The sequence below is a fragment of the Mya arenaria genome, chromosome 4 (genome assembly GCF_026914265.1).
Source record: "Mya arenaria isolate MELC-2E11 chromosome 4, ASM2691426v1".
Lineage (NCBI taxonomy): Eukaryota > Metazoa > Mollusca > Bivalvia > Myida > Myidae > Mya > Mya arenaria.
Window position 1 is genome coordinate 8,190,529 of NC_069125.1, and position 17,104 is coordinate 8,207,632.

The 17,104-nt window shown below is 33.9% G+C and overlaps 1 protein-coding gene across 2 annotated transcripts; it reads right to left on the reverse strand.

Annotated features, from left to right (window-relative positions):
* Window positions 1–1,280: 1,280 nt before the first annotated feature.
* On the reverse strand, window positions 1,281–17,077 carry LOC128229783 (pescadillo homolog). 2 transcript variants are annotated; one of them, XM_052941604.1, is made up of 16 exons: window positions 16,982–17,077; window positions 16,619–16,698; window positions 15,965–16,118; window positions 15,266–15,375; window positions 14,557–14,728; window positions 13,318–13,407; window positions 11,681–11,797; window positions 10,136–10,276; window positions 9,286–9,375; window positions 6,771–6,904; window positions 5,732–5,857; window positions 4,796–4,968; window positions 4,218–4,370; window positions 3,183–3,241; window positions 2,600–2,767; window positions 1,281–1,839 (listed from the first exon to the last, which is right to left on the reverse strand). In XM_052941604.1, the coding sequence occupies exons 1-16, from the start codon at window positions 17,000–17,002 to the stop codon at window positions 1,762–1,764; spliced, it is 1,866 nt and encodes a 621-aa protein (XP_052797564.1). In that variant the 5' UTR covers window positions 17,003–17,077; the 3' UTR covers window positions 1,281–1,761. The 2 variants fall into 2 exon arrangements, with proteins under 2 accessions (XP_052797564.1, XP_052797563.1); XM_052941603.1 differs by having other exon boundaries at window positions 4,784–4,968.
* Between the last annotated feature and the right edge of the window lie 27 nt (window positions 17,078–17,104).

Below are 17,104 nucleotides of genomic sequence, written 5' to 3' on the forward strand. Positions count from 1 at the left end.
TTTGTCACTAAAATGTTGTTTAAAACCATTTTGGCTACATACAATGAGATAAACAACACATCTGAAGATATTTAGTGTCTTTGATATACAAAAGTATATCAAAGACACTAAATATCTTCAGATGTGTTGTTTATCTCATTGTATGTAGCCAAAATGGTTTTAAACAACATTTTAGTGACAAACAATGATTATCTCAGATGCCTGTGTCTTCCACGTTCTGAATTGCATTATTGATATATTATTTGATTTGCATTTTGTCGTAAAATAGCTCTGTGAGCTAGTGCTATAATGTATGTATATCCGACGTGAAATACAATTTCTTATTTTCTAATTCTTAAATGAAACGCTTCTTCCAAAATGTATAAGGAATATATCGAATGGACTGCATTCAATTGTATGTCAGAAAATGATACAGCTAATAAGTAAAATAAGCCTTAAACCATACTTCCTTAACTTGGTTTGTGAACTACTTTTTCAACCCTCGAAATAGAGCGATCCATATTCAGGAAGTGGCATTGAGAAATGAAATGGTGCCCATACCCGCGCACGTTTGAGCCAAAATAAACATTTCGGGGGATTTTATATCAAAATCAGTGAATAAGTTGAGAACTTGTTATTTCAGACTCATTCCTAGCAAGTATTGGTTAGTGTTGTCAATATGCATTTACCAAATAAACGTGGTATAGATCATTTTAAATTGATAAATCAACCGGCTTACTGTTCAACATTACATTAAGTCAACTGGCCATACCTGTTTAAAACAGTCCATCCACCTGATAAATCAATAACAGGCATCTGCCGATTAACCAAAATAAATGTATGGTGAATTTGATAAATACTGCCATCCCACAACTTTTAAACCTAAGAGCAATTAGTGGTGAACATTATATTTTATCAAATGCGAGAGCAGTATAGTTTTTCCAATGCATTTAGTAAATCAGCCGTCAGCCATCATTGATTTTAATCAGGTGAAGCTGTGTTGCATCAAACCATTAACTTTGGTAAGTACATACTAACATTCTTAAACCATTACTAAGAACTGCACTGAAATAGGTATACATGGAGTTAGTTACAACTCCCAACAGATGTCTAAGACCCTTAACCCTATTTTAGTCCTTAGAACCCTCACTAGGTTTTTAGGATTGAGATTTTTCTTCTGTTGCTTATCTTCCCGGAATCAACCTTAATGACACTTTTGATCAAACAGTAAACCGGTACAAAATATGATGGACACAAATGACAAAATGTAACAACACACATTTTTACCAAATTAACAACAGTTTTTAAAATATTTGTTTATTTTATATCTCATTAAAGGAACAGGCATTAGCGTTCTGAGTTTACCTTTACCAGAGAAGTAAATTTCTCTGTTTCCAAAGAACACTATTTCTAAAACATGCACTTTCAATGATGAATGTTATATACTTTTTTTCGAACAATGTTATCAGGAATGCTCAAAAGACAGTTATTTTTCAGCACACTAGAATAATTTTACATTGTACTGAAATATTGGTATCAAAAATTTCATCCAGCCATTCATTAACAATATTATCCAGATTTTCATGAACAGTATTGCCAATATTTTCATAAACAATATTACTGATTGTTTCATGAACAAGATTTTAATAAACAATATTGTCAAGAGCTTCATGAACAATATTATAAAGTTTACATGATTCATTTTGTCAAGATTTTCATGAACACTAATACTAGAAAGAGTTTCATGAACAATAAAATCAATATTTTCTTTTAATGCATTCTTCAAGTCAATTTCTGTTTCTTCTTTTCCTTTTTCTTCTCCTTATCAATGGCTACTCTCTTCTCCTTTAAAACCCTCGCCTGAAAATAAACACACACACAAACATAAATGCAAGGAGAGAAACAACTAAAACATATGGAAAAAGACACAATAGTGGTAGATGTCACCAAAGTGCTAATGTACAAGGTTAAATAGGACAACTGCTTGAAATGACAAAAAACAAATGAAACAAGTGCTACCTCAGTCACGTGACAAATGAGATAAAATCCTTTCATCTTAAAACTTGCTTAATGGTAAACAGATTCACTGAATGCTTCATCTCATAAAAAAAATGCCAACTGACACAAAATATGCCAATCCTAGTTTTAGGTCTTCAAGTTTGGTGACAAGTGGTTGAAAGTTTAACCAAGTTTAAAGATAGGGCACTGTTTATACAGTATTTGCCTTGACATATCTGGTTATCGAACCTGACTGATATAATCTGCCAATACACATTCTGACCAAATTTGGTGATGATTCGACACAGGCTCCTAAATTAATTGAATGGACAAAACCTATTTCTAGGTAATTCATATAATTAAAGAGCGATACCTCTCGAGTGACTACAGCAATATGACTGGTTATCAAACTTGTCCTAGATGTTCAAAATACATCTGTTTTTTACAGTTATGGTTTAATCAAAAGTTTTTGGACAACGACAGTGCTTAGGCTATGACAACACCATGACTTTTTTCCTATGAAAAACAAATAACCTAAAGATGACACAACAACAAATTTTAAAGTAGATTTACTTTTTCCCTAAAAATAACTAAAAATGATGTCACTCAAACATAAACTAACCTCCTGGGCATTCTTTTTCCGTGAGTGCATGATTTTATTGTAAAGCCTCTTCTTTTTCTTGGGAATCATCATCTCGGCCAGGCGCCGCTCCTCTGCCGTCTTTTGCTGGTGACGCTTGTGTGTGTTTTCTACCTCAACTGTCCCGGCTTCAACGGACATGTTCAACTCCTACGACATAAAAAATATCATAAGTACTATTTATACAAGTATTTTTACAGTTCACACATAACTCCATTCTTTAATGGGCGGTGCCTCTTTATGGCTGATTATGCTTTTGTGTCCTCTGTTTCTATAGACATATTTAGCTACTGTTTGGAAACACTTTATCATCGTTAAAAATTATCAATAACGAACATAAAAACACACATACAGTCAAACCCTGCTGACTTGAACTCCCAGGGACCAGCGTAGATATATCAAGCCACAGAAAATATGACTAGCGCGGGAATGCTTAAGAAATCAGTCCATTAAATCCAGTTTGAGCCAGAGAGGAATTCCAGCCAAGCAAGTTTGAGCAATTGGGGTTCGACTGTACCTGGGATACCTTAAGCATATTTCATCAACAAACATTTCTGTTGTTTACCTTTTTACTCTTTTTCTTTGAATCAGCTTTCTTTTTCTTTGCTGGAGGACCGGTTTCCTCTGGAAAAGAATGAATAATTTCATGATTTCAAATTTAACTTTTTTGTTCATAACTTTGCTTCAGTGATTGAGCTAACAAGGATATTACTGTCATAGTTGTTTACATAAGAATCGTTACTACTCAGCAAGGTTTAATGGATACAAATTGTGATCGGAAGTATTTCTGACAAGATTTGAGTCAACTGTTCCAGCTGTACTTGTTTAATTAAAATATACAAGCTGATCATTAAATAATTCACTTTATAAGTTTACACAATGTTGTTAAAAATTTGTTAACTTAAACAAAGTTTCAAACAATCTGCCCATTGTAAATATTTCAAACGAGGTAAAATCTTATACAACTAATTGATGGCTGCATTAGGATTTTCATCCTTTATTAACTATCATAATCTTCTGAGGCCACAATTCATCAAAAGTTAGTTTGGCGCTTTGTAGCCCCATTTCCAGGTTTAGCTATGTAAGTAGATTTTTGTTTAACTTCCTAGCCCCTTAATTACATCATGAAAAACAAAACAATGTTTATTGTTTTTCCCATTGGAGTTGGTAAAAAGTTTTTGTTGTATCAGTCACTTTTTGTTAATTATGGCATGAGGTATTTAACAGACAAATGCAATAACCTCAAACAGTATTAAAAGACTGGATAAAAACCTCTTCTTTTGATTAACGGAAGTTGTAAATATGAACAAGAGCATCACAAGGGGATATCAATGTTTGTTTTTAGTTGAAAATGGACATAAGTCTTCAATTTAAAAGCCTGAGTTATGGGCCTTGCTACACATGTGCAGTTTGTCTTAAGCTACATTAGTGTCATTTGATTATCTTGTTTAATGATTGGAGTAGGACGGTCAACATTAAGAAATTAAGTAAAGCCTGAGTTTAAATTTTTGTGTGTTTTATTTTGGAACTGTTCCCGTTTGATCTTCAGATTTATGTTAAGATTATATTTCTACACCCGATTAATGAACCCCCTGCATACCTGACTGTTCATCATCACTGTCCTCATCCGACTCCTCACTGTCGTCTTCCTCCTCACTGGAATCTTCCACAACACTTCCGCTCTCTTCACCACCTTCTGCCTCCTCCTCCTCCTCATCTTCAATATCACTGTCTTCCTCTTCCTCCTCAATACCTGTAAAAAATGAAACCCTTATGAATGTGGATAAAAATAAAAAGCAATTTCAAGTTGATGCCAATGCCCTTTTATTTTTATGACCATCATCATTTGCATCATAATCAAATAATTTTATAACGAAACAAAAATGCGAACTCTTGCATTTAATTGAATTACTGACATTTAAAGTTGATTTTTTAATGTTATCTAAACTCAAGAATGAGTGATATCTGGACAAAATTCCCTAATAAATAAGAAAATAAAATAAAAACATTAAGAGTACCGGTCTTTGAAAATCAATCTGAAGTTGGCCATATAGTAACGGTACAAAAAGTCACGTTATAAGGCAAAAAAGATATAATATCTTATTTTGCCTTATAAGCATTTGCTGATGTTATATTTAAATAAAGGAAACCCAAAATCGCGCATACCAGAATCAATACCTCTCTGTCTGTTAACGAGAGCCTGTTTCTCAGGTGGGACGTATTCCCCTTCTTGCTCCACAACGAACGGCGAGAGGTGGGGTGGCAGGGTCTCCCCCATGAAGTAGTCCTTGACGGGCAGCAGCATGCGGGCGTTCACGCTGTCAAACACCCATTGGGGCTGCACATAGTACCTGTAGTGATAATGGAATACATGTACAAGGGGGTGGGGGGGGGGGGGGGGGGGGGTAGGGGGCAGTGTCTCCCCCATGAAGTAGTCCTTGATGGGCAGTTGCAAGCAGGCATTCACGCTGTCAAACACCCACTGGGGCTGCACATAGTACCTGCAGAGATAATGGAATACATGTAAAAGGGGGTTGGGGGGCAGGGTCCCCAAATGAAGTAGTCCTTGATGGGTAGTAGCATGCGGACATTCATGCTGTCAAACACCTACTGCACATAGTACCTGCATGGATGGGTGAGTGCATATAGATCAGCATTACAAAAGATCAAGCCTAAATTTCCATATTATAAGGTGTGTTTCTTTTTAAAGGCAATATACCAAATACATCAGCATCAGACAAGGTACATTCATTTGTCTTATACTCTTGGATGAATAAGCCAAAAGCACTTACACTAGTGCTAGGCATCAACATTTTAACAAGCCTTGCTGGTCTGCTCTCTACAGTTACGAATTTGAACAACCCCGGAAAGTATTTTACCATTGCAGAGTTGTACTAGTTTTGTACACTGAATGTCCACAAAATGTATGTATATTGTACTAGAATTGCACCATCATTCCAATACAATAATCAACAATAATCAACAAGCAGAAATTCATACACAAATGTTTGCAATCTAAAGTGATGGATTATGTAAAGTTAACACTTTGTGCAAGTCCTAAAAACAGTGCAGTGTCTTAAACCACTGATAACAGTAAACAAACATCAAACGAACCTAGAGAGGTATGTGTTTGCCATTGTCGGCCTGTCTACAATCTGATGCGTGATTTTCTCGTCTGTCTCCGGATAGCTTGACCCCACAGCATGGGTCGAGTGCCAGGATACCTCACCACCGAACGACCTGAAAACAATTTAATTTGTTTCAAATACATGTTCCATCAAACCACCTGAATTTAGTGGTCACCTCTATTTTCTGGTCACTCAAAATTCCTCCGGTAAGCTTTTACCATATAAAGAACATTTATTAAGTGCCCAACTGTCAAATGCTGCAGCAGTCACTAACCTTTGTTCCCATAAAGCCTTTTTAGCACTAATGAACAGCCACTAATTCCCCCTTACTGACAATTCAACTAATAAATTCTCGTGCTGTGATTTATCAATTAAATCACATGTTTTTGAATAAATAGCTTTAATTATATGGACAATTATTCCACATGTTTTCTCATCGAGGAATAATGTATATTACATGTTTGCAAATGTTTTGATCAGAATTAAGATACCGTAAATAGATGCTTGCATAAACATTATCAAGTCAATGATCAAATATTGCAAATGAGCCCCGATTATTATGGATCTACAGTTTGCATTGTTAAAGCTACAAAATTCTATTAAATTCTATTTTCAGTACACACATTTCTCTTAATATTTATTTTTTTAATTTTGATCATGGGTGACAGTAAGACAAATCCCAAGTGTTTGACTCTGAGAGAAGGTGTTCGTCCTCGATAATCGTTTCACCACTACTTTACAGATCATACACTTTTTTTAAAAACAATTTGTTGTTTTTTAACACTGACAAAACAATCTCTAATGTTATGATTATCATTAAGACAAAATATCTCAGAAAGTAAGCGAGGCCCTTAAAGACGTTCTGCAAATTAAGAAATATATCTGCAAGTCAACTCCACAAAAATATAACCTAATTTGATTATAAACACCAATGTTCCAGCAGCCCCTCTTAATCAAGATAAACTTAAAGACCCTTAATATATTTTCTGGAATTTCCCTTATAATATAAAATTGTAGTTCCTCACCTGATAATGAACACCAGTGTCTCGCGTGGCACCTCTCTATTCAAGAAGAACTTGAGGCCCTTAAAGAGGTTCTGGAATTTCTCCAGCTTTTCCTGCTCTTGTTTGGCCAGCTCAACCCTCTCAGGATCATCAGTCTGAAACAAGACAGCTCGTAAATCAAGGGCTGATAAAACATTCTAAATGCTTCTGTTTCATTGACACCCTGATATAATTGTAGTTAACATGGGCCTAAGTTAATATGCTTCTGTTTCATTGACACCCTGATATAATTGTAGTTAATATAGGCCTAAGTTAATATGCTTCTGTTTCATTGACACCCTGATATAATTGTAGTTAACATAGGCCTAAGTTAATATGCTTTCATCAATAATATGCATGGGAAAATGATCAGAGAAATCGGGTTAAAACTCTTTAATTCCATGTTGAATACACAGGGAGATGCAAAATTGGAACAATGGTCTGTGATAACTGCCAGTTCTGAAATTGGCCCATATAAGGAACTTGGAAATTATTTTGTCAAAAACAAACTACAATATAGTCAGTGATTTTTTTGGAAATATTTTCACCCCCTGTCCCTTGCAAATTGGGAAAAAAGTTGAAAATTACAAAATAAGGCAAAAATAGCTTATTTGATGGCAATAATACATGTTTTCACTTTTTTATGCATAGATTATGCTGTGAAATATTTCAAGAAATTCATTGCTTTTTTATTCATAAATGTTATCTGCATTTATCAGATTGGGAAATAGTTATAATTTTTTTGGGGAAACAGCCCCAAACATGTTCAATCAATCTTAAAAGTTGGTATAAGTTATAACTCATTACGTTTCACTTCCTGATGCATATGTTACTAAACCCCACCCATGAGAACCAATAGAATTTAATGTATTTATTCTGTATGACAGGAAATATTGATTTGTTCTTAAAACTATTCTCCAAAATTGCAGATCAGAACAAATTTCATAAGTTAATTTTAGATCTCTGCTCCAGAAACAAAAATTGGTTGAAGAAAAAGAATAATGGTAAGATTCGGCGTATTAAATTGGTAAATGTACATACTCTTCCGGAGAATTTTGTCAATTGGCATAATGATGATTTTTCTGTTTTAAAATGATTAAACTTGACATAATTTTGATTCTGGTTATTGATAATTGTAACTCGATTTGTAATTTGAAACTCAATGTATCATTCCTTTCAGACAACTTTAACCTCATTGTATACTTTGTTTTAATATATGTATTCACTATGTGCCTGCATAAAGCCTCGTTATACTTAGCACTTATAATATTCTCATGTTTGTAAACTCTGTTTGCATTGAGTGTATGAATAAACTTTAAACTTTAAGAAGAGCTGTCACAGTAGGTGATTAATGCCCCCAGAGTGCCATCCAGCTCAATGGTTTAAGCAATACTTAAACAGTTGAACACCGTTGAAAACGCTGGAACCCAAACTGTTATTCCGAAATATCGTTATTTCGAAATAACAATTTTCAGAAAATGACAGGGTTCGCCTTCGCGATGACGTGAAAAATTAAGTCGTGAAGAATGCAATGTTGGTTACATGTTATCAATATGATACATTCGGTTTGAGTGATCTTTCATATACATGTTTGTTGAATTATTGTTTATATTAATAAATGACAAACAATTGGTTATAATACTTCTTATAACAACATTTAAAATTTAAAACAAAATGACAGCACATGTATGCATTCGGAACATATAGCACAGTTGGTTACCAGGCCCTTCTCCAGATTGTTCGGTAGCCGTTCAAGTGAGCAATGAGGCGATCAAATCTGATGAGATGGACATTTTCGAATGATATTAACCAGCAATTATGTACACACTACATCACCCAAATTAATTGCTCATTTTCCAACATCGATGTTTGTCACATACACATGCTCAATGTCACACTTTAACAAGCGCTAATTGTCACCTCAAGCTGATGCCGAATGCATTCGCAGTATGGTGTGAAAAACTATGAGATGATGGGAGTTCGAAAAAAGGACTGATAAATAGGTGTAAAATACAAAAATGGGACTGTATTTTCACTGCGAAATAGTGATTTATTTCGGATAATAGATTAAAAATTTAGTTAACCAAAGATGGAATAAAATCGGGAAAAAATAATTTCGAAATAGCGATAATTTCTGATAAACGGTATTCGGAATAGCAGTGTTCAACTGTATATATGCCTATATTCAGGAAGAGCTAACATACACTATAACCACATGATGGTTGACATGAAGTGTGGAGGAGTGATGAAGTAAGAGTTAGTAATGTAGGTCTTGCACGGGACAAACCGACTTTACGTACCAAACATATGTCATTAATATACAATTCCTTCCTGCATGACAAAGTTACAGCTCAGACTCCAGACTGGACTGACAGATGGCGCAATTTTAATATGCCAACCTTTGAGGCATAAAAACAGTATTATTCCCTTTGTTGCAGAAAAGACCTAATTCGAAGATAAGTCTATTAGATATTTGACTGCAAGATTTATCTGGTACCTCTGAAGCAGGGAACTCGTCAATGTCAACTTCCTCCTCGGGCCCGCCTGTCCCTTTGACCTGTAACGTCTGGCTGAGGGCGGCCAGGCGCTGTAAAATATTCATACATTTCCTTTATATATACATGTAGCTTTAGAACTTGCTCTAATAAGGTCCTTAAATAAGATCATGACATAATAAGTTTATGACATAGTACTGTAAGTTATCTAAACATCAATAACAACAGTTAATTAATATTTTTTAATAATTCAGATCAATTTGTGATGTAAAACACTCATAAAATTTCGGAAATCTACAGTTCATTATTGATAAACTTTCTTTCTGTCCAAACTACCCATGTCACATGGGTAGTTTGGACAGAAAGAAAGTCTATCAATACAGGGTAATGATGTGGCATATGGAGGAAGGACATTATATTCACATTTCATAAAAACTACATTACCGGTAGTAAAAATAAGTTAAGTGTTTCAACCAGTCAATGACAAAGCAGAACTGTACATGTCTACATATGGTGTGTGGTTAACACATAATATATTTGGTAAGCTTGGCAAATCTCATACTTAATGGTTCAGGATAGCTCATTAAAGGTTCTTAATTGTAACTTTAACAATCTTTAATCTGTACAAATGTGACAATATAAGAAATATGTCAGAATTCTTTTAATATCTCAACTTTCTGTTAATTTCTTTTCAAAAAAAATAATTCCTTTTATTTTCATTTTTAAACTTGCGAAATTCAAAGTCTACTTATAATTTGCCAGTATCTGAACCAAATTTCATATTTGCAAATAAACAATTTTGGATGCAAAAAATTAATGAACTATGGTTCTCCATAAAATTAAATAACTTACATCTTCCACCGACTCCTTCTCCACAAACTTCCTTTCTCTTTCCTTTAATTTCTTCAGTTTCTCCTCATTTTTTCTCTTTTTGCCCCTTTGTTTCACTTTTGGCTCCTCTACAACCTCTTCCTCAGGACTGTCCAGCAGCAACTGAGTATTTAAATTTCAAAATTAAATGTTATGCAAATCAAGTTGAGAAAAATATGGCTTTTTGAATTTTAATACGATCTTTTTGCAAGTGAAGGCATTCACATCTGTTGATCAAAGTATATTTTACATGACATAATTGAAAATGATGTAAAGTGTGTTGTTGGAGCTCATAAATTAGAAGATAATACATATATTCATAAAGGCAAGAACATGAAATAGAAAGCTGTAACATAACAAAACATTTTTAAGGAATGAATTGCATAATTGAATGTCATTATCGGGATATGAACACATAGTATCACTGTATGGGTACTTTAACCAGCCCAACAGCATTCATATCCCCGCTAATGACATTAATCCCACAATTCATCACCTAAATTTACACCAATAGTTCATTATTTCATTCAAGAATTGTTAAAACCATTAATTTCATTTATGAAAACCATACAAGAATTCTTTCTCACTAATTCTGTAAAACACAACAACAAGCCTACCATTACCCCAAACAGTTTATCAAATGATGCCACAATAATGCGGGAAAAGATCAACCACGTAAAATCACTTTTAAATGTAAAATTGAAACACTAATGACAACAACACATTTAACATATTGTAAATTAACACTTTCTAAAATGTTGATTTAAGTTTTTAGGGGCCTGCTCACATAATGCAAACAATAACAAGATAAACAATTTTCTAACAAGATAAAAAAAAATCAATTTAATTAATTCGGGACCTGAACATATCCGAAAATGTTGCCATCATCGGATGATAACTACAATTGCTGAAAGGCATTTCATTTAAGGAATGAAAAATGAGGTGTAAATATTTTGATGTAAGCATGTAAAGCTTATTATCAAATCCACAATTTTGTCAAACATACATGCATGTAAATAGGTTACTTTTTACTTTCTGGGGCTTGGTTACGAACAGTCTCAAGTTCAAGTCTAGACACAGACTCAGAGACATTTTTATAAAGGAATTAAAAAATCATATTAATTCCATTTCTTTTACAAAATTTATGTTTATAATAGTAAAACATTCAAACAGTAATATATTTCATTAAATCTTAACATCAATGCTCTGGTAGAAGGAAAATTACAATGAAATGAGGTTTTGCCATAACGAGTCTTGAGTCTGAACTCAGACTTGAGACTGTTCGTAATCACTGCCCCTGGGGGTTATTCAAGTTCTGTGATGGATGAAGGTACAATACAATCTGATTAATTAATTTGCAACTTTTTATTCTTTTAATCCTTAACCTTATCCCAACCATTCTGATCCATGTAACTCAAACTAGCCCTTACAATACCCCGTCCTGGCCTTACCCTAAAAGAAAGACCACTAAATTAGATGGGGGACAAATCTAAATATAAAGTCTAATCTTTATTTTATGCTTTATACCTTGGGCGGGTAGTGTAGGTTGAGCGAACTGTAACACTTGAAGTTGACGAAGCCAAGCAGCGTGGTGTAGAACTCAACAAACGTCTTCATAACCTTGTAATCTACATCTGTCGGGTGCTGTGAAGTGTAAATACTGGTTATTATTATAAGAAAACCAAAGAGTCTACCCTTCGTTCAATCTTTTATGTTCTACACTACATGCAAAACCAAAATAATATGGACAACGATCATGTAAATTTTATTTAAAGGCCTAGTTTAAGGAATGTTTGGCATGATAATCCCCTGCTGTGCATCTCCTGTTAATTGCACTGGTGTCACAGTAGGGGCCAATTTCCTCTGTATTTGTTTATTGGCTTAGGGCCATTTAGGGTCCATTTCTATAATAATACCTCCAAAACTGAAATACTCAGATCAGAGATCTGATAAGAGGGATTAAGGCAAGTAGATGAAGATCCATACACAGAGTTTGTGAACTGTATACAGATTGGGGGGGGGGGGGGGGGGGGGGGGGTCTCTAACAGAAGGCTTAAACTAGGCCTTTAAGCCAAACTTTCCTAATGTCTCTAGAATGAAGAGGCCAAGTACCAAGGTGTTGGTAGGGTTAATGCCAGAAAGTACCAAAACCTTCTATATTTTAATGCCGCTTTTTACCTTCTGACTTTACCACACAAATAATACAGTCATACTTTCTATTGCCAAGTGAGGGCTATTCCAGTAAAACATATTACCCATGAGGGGGAGGCATTTATATTAATAGTATATGGGTGGGTGTCTTTTTTCCCTAATTTGGACCAAAGAAGGGTAAAATTGCTTCTGTAGGGGGTGCTATAATTTGAAAGTGCCTTCCCCCCCGGAAGTTATATGTTTAAATGGAATAGCCCTGACCTGATGCTATTAAAAACGTTTTAATTATATGTTAAATGAACTACAAATTTAAAAACTAACTTTAATGACATAGAATGGGCTGATAATTAATTTTTAAGCATGAAATATTGAATGATGTGCTCACATCTTTAAATATAAAGTAAAGTACGTCTGAAAAAGTTGTCTTAAATCTTGTTAGAAATATTGCTGATCACAAGTGTAGCCATGGAACGTTCAGAGCAGAAACAATTTGAAAGTTAACAACGAAGATGTTTACAATGCTCTTAACTCAAATAACATTCGGACAATCAGCCCAGTGTTTATAAAAAGCAATCGTGTGAATTATACAAATCATCAACACACCATGTATAATACATGTATTTCATTAAAGATGCATTCTTAATGCCAAATAAGATTTACCACAATTAATAATACTGTTTTAATATTCGTAAAAGAATATATAAATGTCAGAAACAATGGTTCTTTTGAAGGATTCCAAGTTTAATTTGAAAGAAATGAACATAAAACACAGTATTTGTACCTTATGAGACTATAGTAGACCACAGTAAAACTTTAAGCAATCACCAATCATTTAATACTTCTGCCTTTTCTGCTGTTAAATTCATGGTTTCAATTTTGCTATCAGTAATAAATATTTTCCATAAATGCACTATAGAGTAAGTAGTTAAAGGTTTATCAGTGAAAATTGATGTTTGTTATATATGTGTATGTATTAATTTTGAATAAAAGTGTCACTTAAATACACTACTTACAGCAAACCCCGTACTATGAGGCAACACCCAGTTAACCACCTGGCCGAACAACTCGGCCTGGTAGTAGATCCCCTTGATTGAAATGAACACCTGAAATAGATGATAAGCCATGGGTTGATTTGGTTGATGTTTTCATATACATCTAAATGTACAATCTAGTTATGGAGCAATCGCCAATCGTGTCAAACATCAATCCCTGCCGATGGGTTAATCATGTGACAATTGAAGAATCATGAGATCATTATTAGCGGAGAAAATGGATAAGGAAACATGGGTATTTCCCTTCAGTGTTTTTCCTGTTCAGAAAGCTATTGTCAATTTATTAACTGATCAGGGCATAAAACACCAATTTTTCATATACCTTTGTGAAATTGTTCTGTGCATAAAGATATTTAGTTTACAGGCAGTCTAAAACCACAAATATGTACTAGAACAATAGATGATTATAACTGTTAAGATGGTTTAAATTTCCTATACTTGAGATATTGGGGTCAAACATGTGCTTTTTTGCAAATATTGACAGCAGTAAAAGTAACAATTTAAAACTGCTATGGTTCCTAATCAGAAAACACTAAATAGCTGTCACCAATGCCTGCTTGGTTTAGCTTCCAAAAAATAATAATCTCATACAAATCTTGATACCGTTAACTCTTTTGAAAGCGGAAATTGAAAGTAATCTGATTTTAGATCTATTTTTCTAGTTCACACCCATGTTTTCAGATAGTAAGTCAACCAATTATATATCCTTATGCATAAGAGAATTTTATGAAAAATGAGCTTTTCATTTTTTTAATCAAGCAATAAATATGATGGGGAATCCCATTGTTTCCAGATAGGTCAATCTCCTCCCCTGATAATGTTGAATTATAATTATTCAATATCATACCTTATAAGTTATAAGATAACTGAATCATTTTTATTGAAATTAAAAAGTGTATGCTCAATGAATAATAACAGTTATTTAGTTTAAACTTATTTAATTTTACAGCGATTGCGAAACAGGCTATTGCAACTTATATTAATCACTCTCGTTGGCTCGATGTTGTGCAAGATTGTGGTCTTGTGTTGTGGGGGGAACCGGAGTACTTGGAGGAAACCCACTTGTCCCGCTTGGTGACCACAAACCAAACTCACATGTGCCCAGACCAAGAAAATAACAGTTATTTACAACTGAAACATGACTTGTTAGCAATAAAACTTAAAACTCAATGCAAAATTAACTGAACTCAGTCAATTTACCTTTCTCAATGACTTTGAAGCAATGACGAAGTGCATGAACTCAACAGATAGTCGCCGACACAGCTGTATAAACCGTGTGTCCGTTTCTTTGGTTTTCGGGAACACGGAGAACAGGAAGACCATGGACAGGCAGTCATCCATGTCCCTGATAGCGTCAATAAATGTCGGGTATCTGGAAACATTCACACAACATACTCTATAGTGTTTCAATTTGCAAGGGTTTAGATTTTAATACAAATGTTTTGATCTACAGAAAAAGATGAATAAATATCGCTAACAATGGTTCTTATGAAGGATACCATGTTTAACTTAAAAAAGGTGCAGAAAACATGGTATTTCTATCTTATGAGACGTTAGTTGATCACTGTTAGTCTTTGAGCACTCGCCAGTCATTTAATATATGTGCATTTTCAGCTATTAAATACACGTTTACAATCTTGTTATAAATCAGTAATTAAATTTTCCATAAATGCATTATTTAGTAAGGAGTTAAAGGTTTATCACTTTAAATTTATGATTGTTAAACATGTGTTTGTATTGATTTTAAATACGAGTGTAACTTTAATCAGTTTTCAACAATCAATCAGGTAAATTTATTAAAAATATATGAAAATATTCAAGTTACTAACGTTTTCCTTCAACTGTGCAAATGTTAAACTTTAGAAAGTTGAACCAAATCAAATAATAATTGACCGAATGAATCCATTACCTTTCTTTTACAATATGATCAAGCTTATATTTGGGCCTGTTCCTCCTGATTCTTGAGGCTGAGTTCATATTCTTGGTGCCATATGCTCTCTTCAATCTCCTCATGAAATGCTAAAGAAAAACATCATACAACAAGTAGAAGCAATATTCAGGTACATGTATATAATATAAGGAAGCCTATGAACATTTAAGCATGTCATATTAATCAATTAAAATAATTATGTAGTTTTTGTTAATAGTATTTTATTCTCTACACTTAACCCTTTTCATCCAAAATTGGCAATGATGCCCATTGGATACCTCAAGAAATCACCCACAGAGTAATCTGGGTTTCTGCTTTACTCACACAACTTAAAAATGCAATTTGCAATATTGATTGAATTTAATCTGCCATTCTGGTATCCACTAATTTGTAGAAGAGGGGCAGGGTGCTAATTTTAATTTTATGATCAGTTTAAATTAAAACAAAAGAATTATTTGACAGTCGTTTAGTATTCAAGTGTAGGAATAATAATATAAAAATGTTCCTCCTTTTTACCTCAGTAATATGGAGAGAAAAACTACACTGTTAAGAAGTCAAACTGTGAAACAATAAGTATTGTAACAATTAAAAAAAAATGCTGTAATAAAACAAACTAAAAATGCATTGAAAGAAGTACAAACCTGTTCAACTATACAGATGTATTGACATTATTCTCACCTTAAACTCTCTGAACTTGTTAATAAGCGGCTCATGGAGAAGGAACTGTATGTCCTTGACAAAGTAGTAGGTGCGAGGTGCCTGATTTCCGTGGCCTACAACCTTTCTGTGCCGTGGTTCCACTGGGTAGATGCCCTTCAGGATACATAGCCGCCTGGAAACAATTTTGTTTTCTTCATTAAATGATTTAACTGATCACATGTTGAGTATTTCATGTTTTTGTCACCATTTCAGGAAGGTGGTCATGGCCTTTAAGAAAATGTGCCGTTGTTCAACCATTAGTGTTGCAGAGTTAAGTATTTTTTTTATTTTTTTACTTTTATCATAAAATTATAGCAGTTGCAAGTTTGTTTTTTTGGTGACTTAGCAGATTAACTCACCAATTGGCTGTGTGGTTTTGTCAACACCTCAGAGCATTTAGGCACACGCTATGCAAGTCTTTCTGTGAATTCTGTTTTTTTCTCCCATTTTTTTCCCTTTTCAAATTTAATTCAACATTGCTTCTTTGTGAAAAAGGCATAAAATGTTACTTAAATCTTATCATCTAATTTGTGCTCGATCGAGCAATAGTTCCCAGATCAAGCAACATTGTCTGATTTGACAAGTTTTGCCAGCATTAGATAATCCTTATTTAAATTTTAACAATTATTATACCTAAAATCCTTCAGAGATATTTGTAATTTCTTGATGGCTTTTGTCCTGTGGATGTAAGCTGTGGCCGCCCCACTTGTTCCCTGGAAATCGACAAAAAGATAGGTATTTAAATGGTTCACATAACTGATATTGATTAGGAATTAGATGCTTCAGGTTGTGCTCAAACTGCAGCCGTATAGCAAAAAGCAAATGATGATTTCTTTCAAAAGACAAATAAGAAATTAAAGAATTAAAGATAACAAGTTAAGTCACAGTTAATCTTTTCGAAAAAACAACCTTGTTTTAGGTACGGAGTTGTATTCTGTGTAATCAATACAATACTGAGTGCTTCAAGTAATAACTGCATACAAAATATTACCATACCTTCTTCTTCGGTCTGCCCATTTTCGTTAAATAGACGTTTGTTTTTACCACACGTGTTTACTTTTTTTCTTTGGACGAAACCTTCTTTGTGAAGAGCTTTATAAACAAGGGAGGTAAATAACA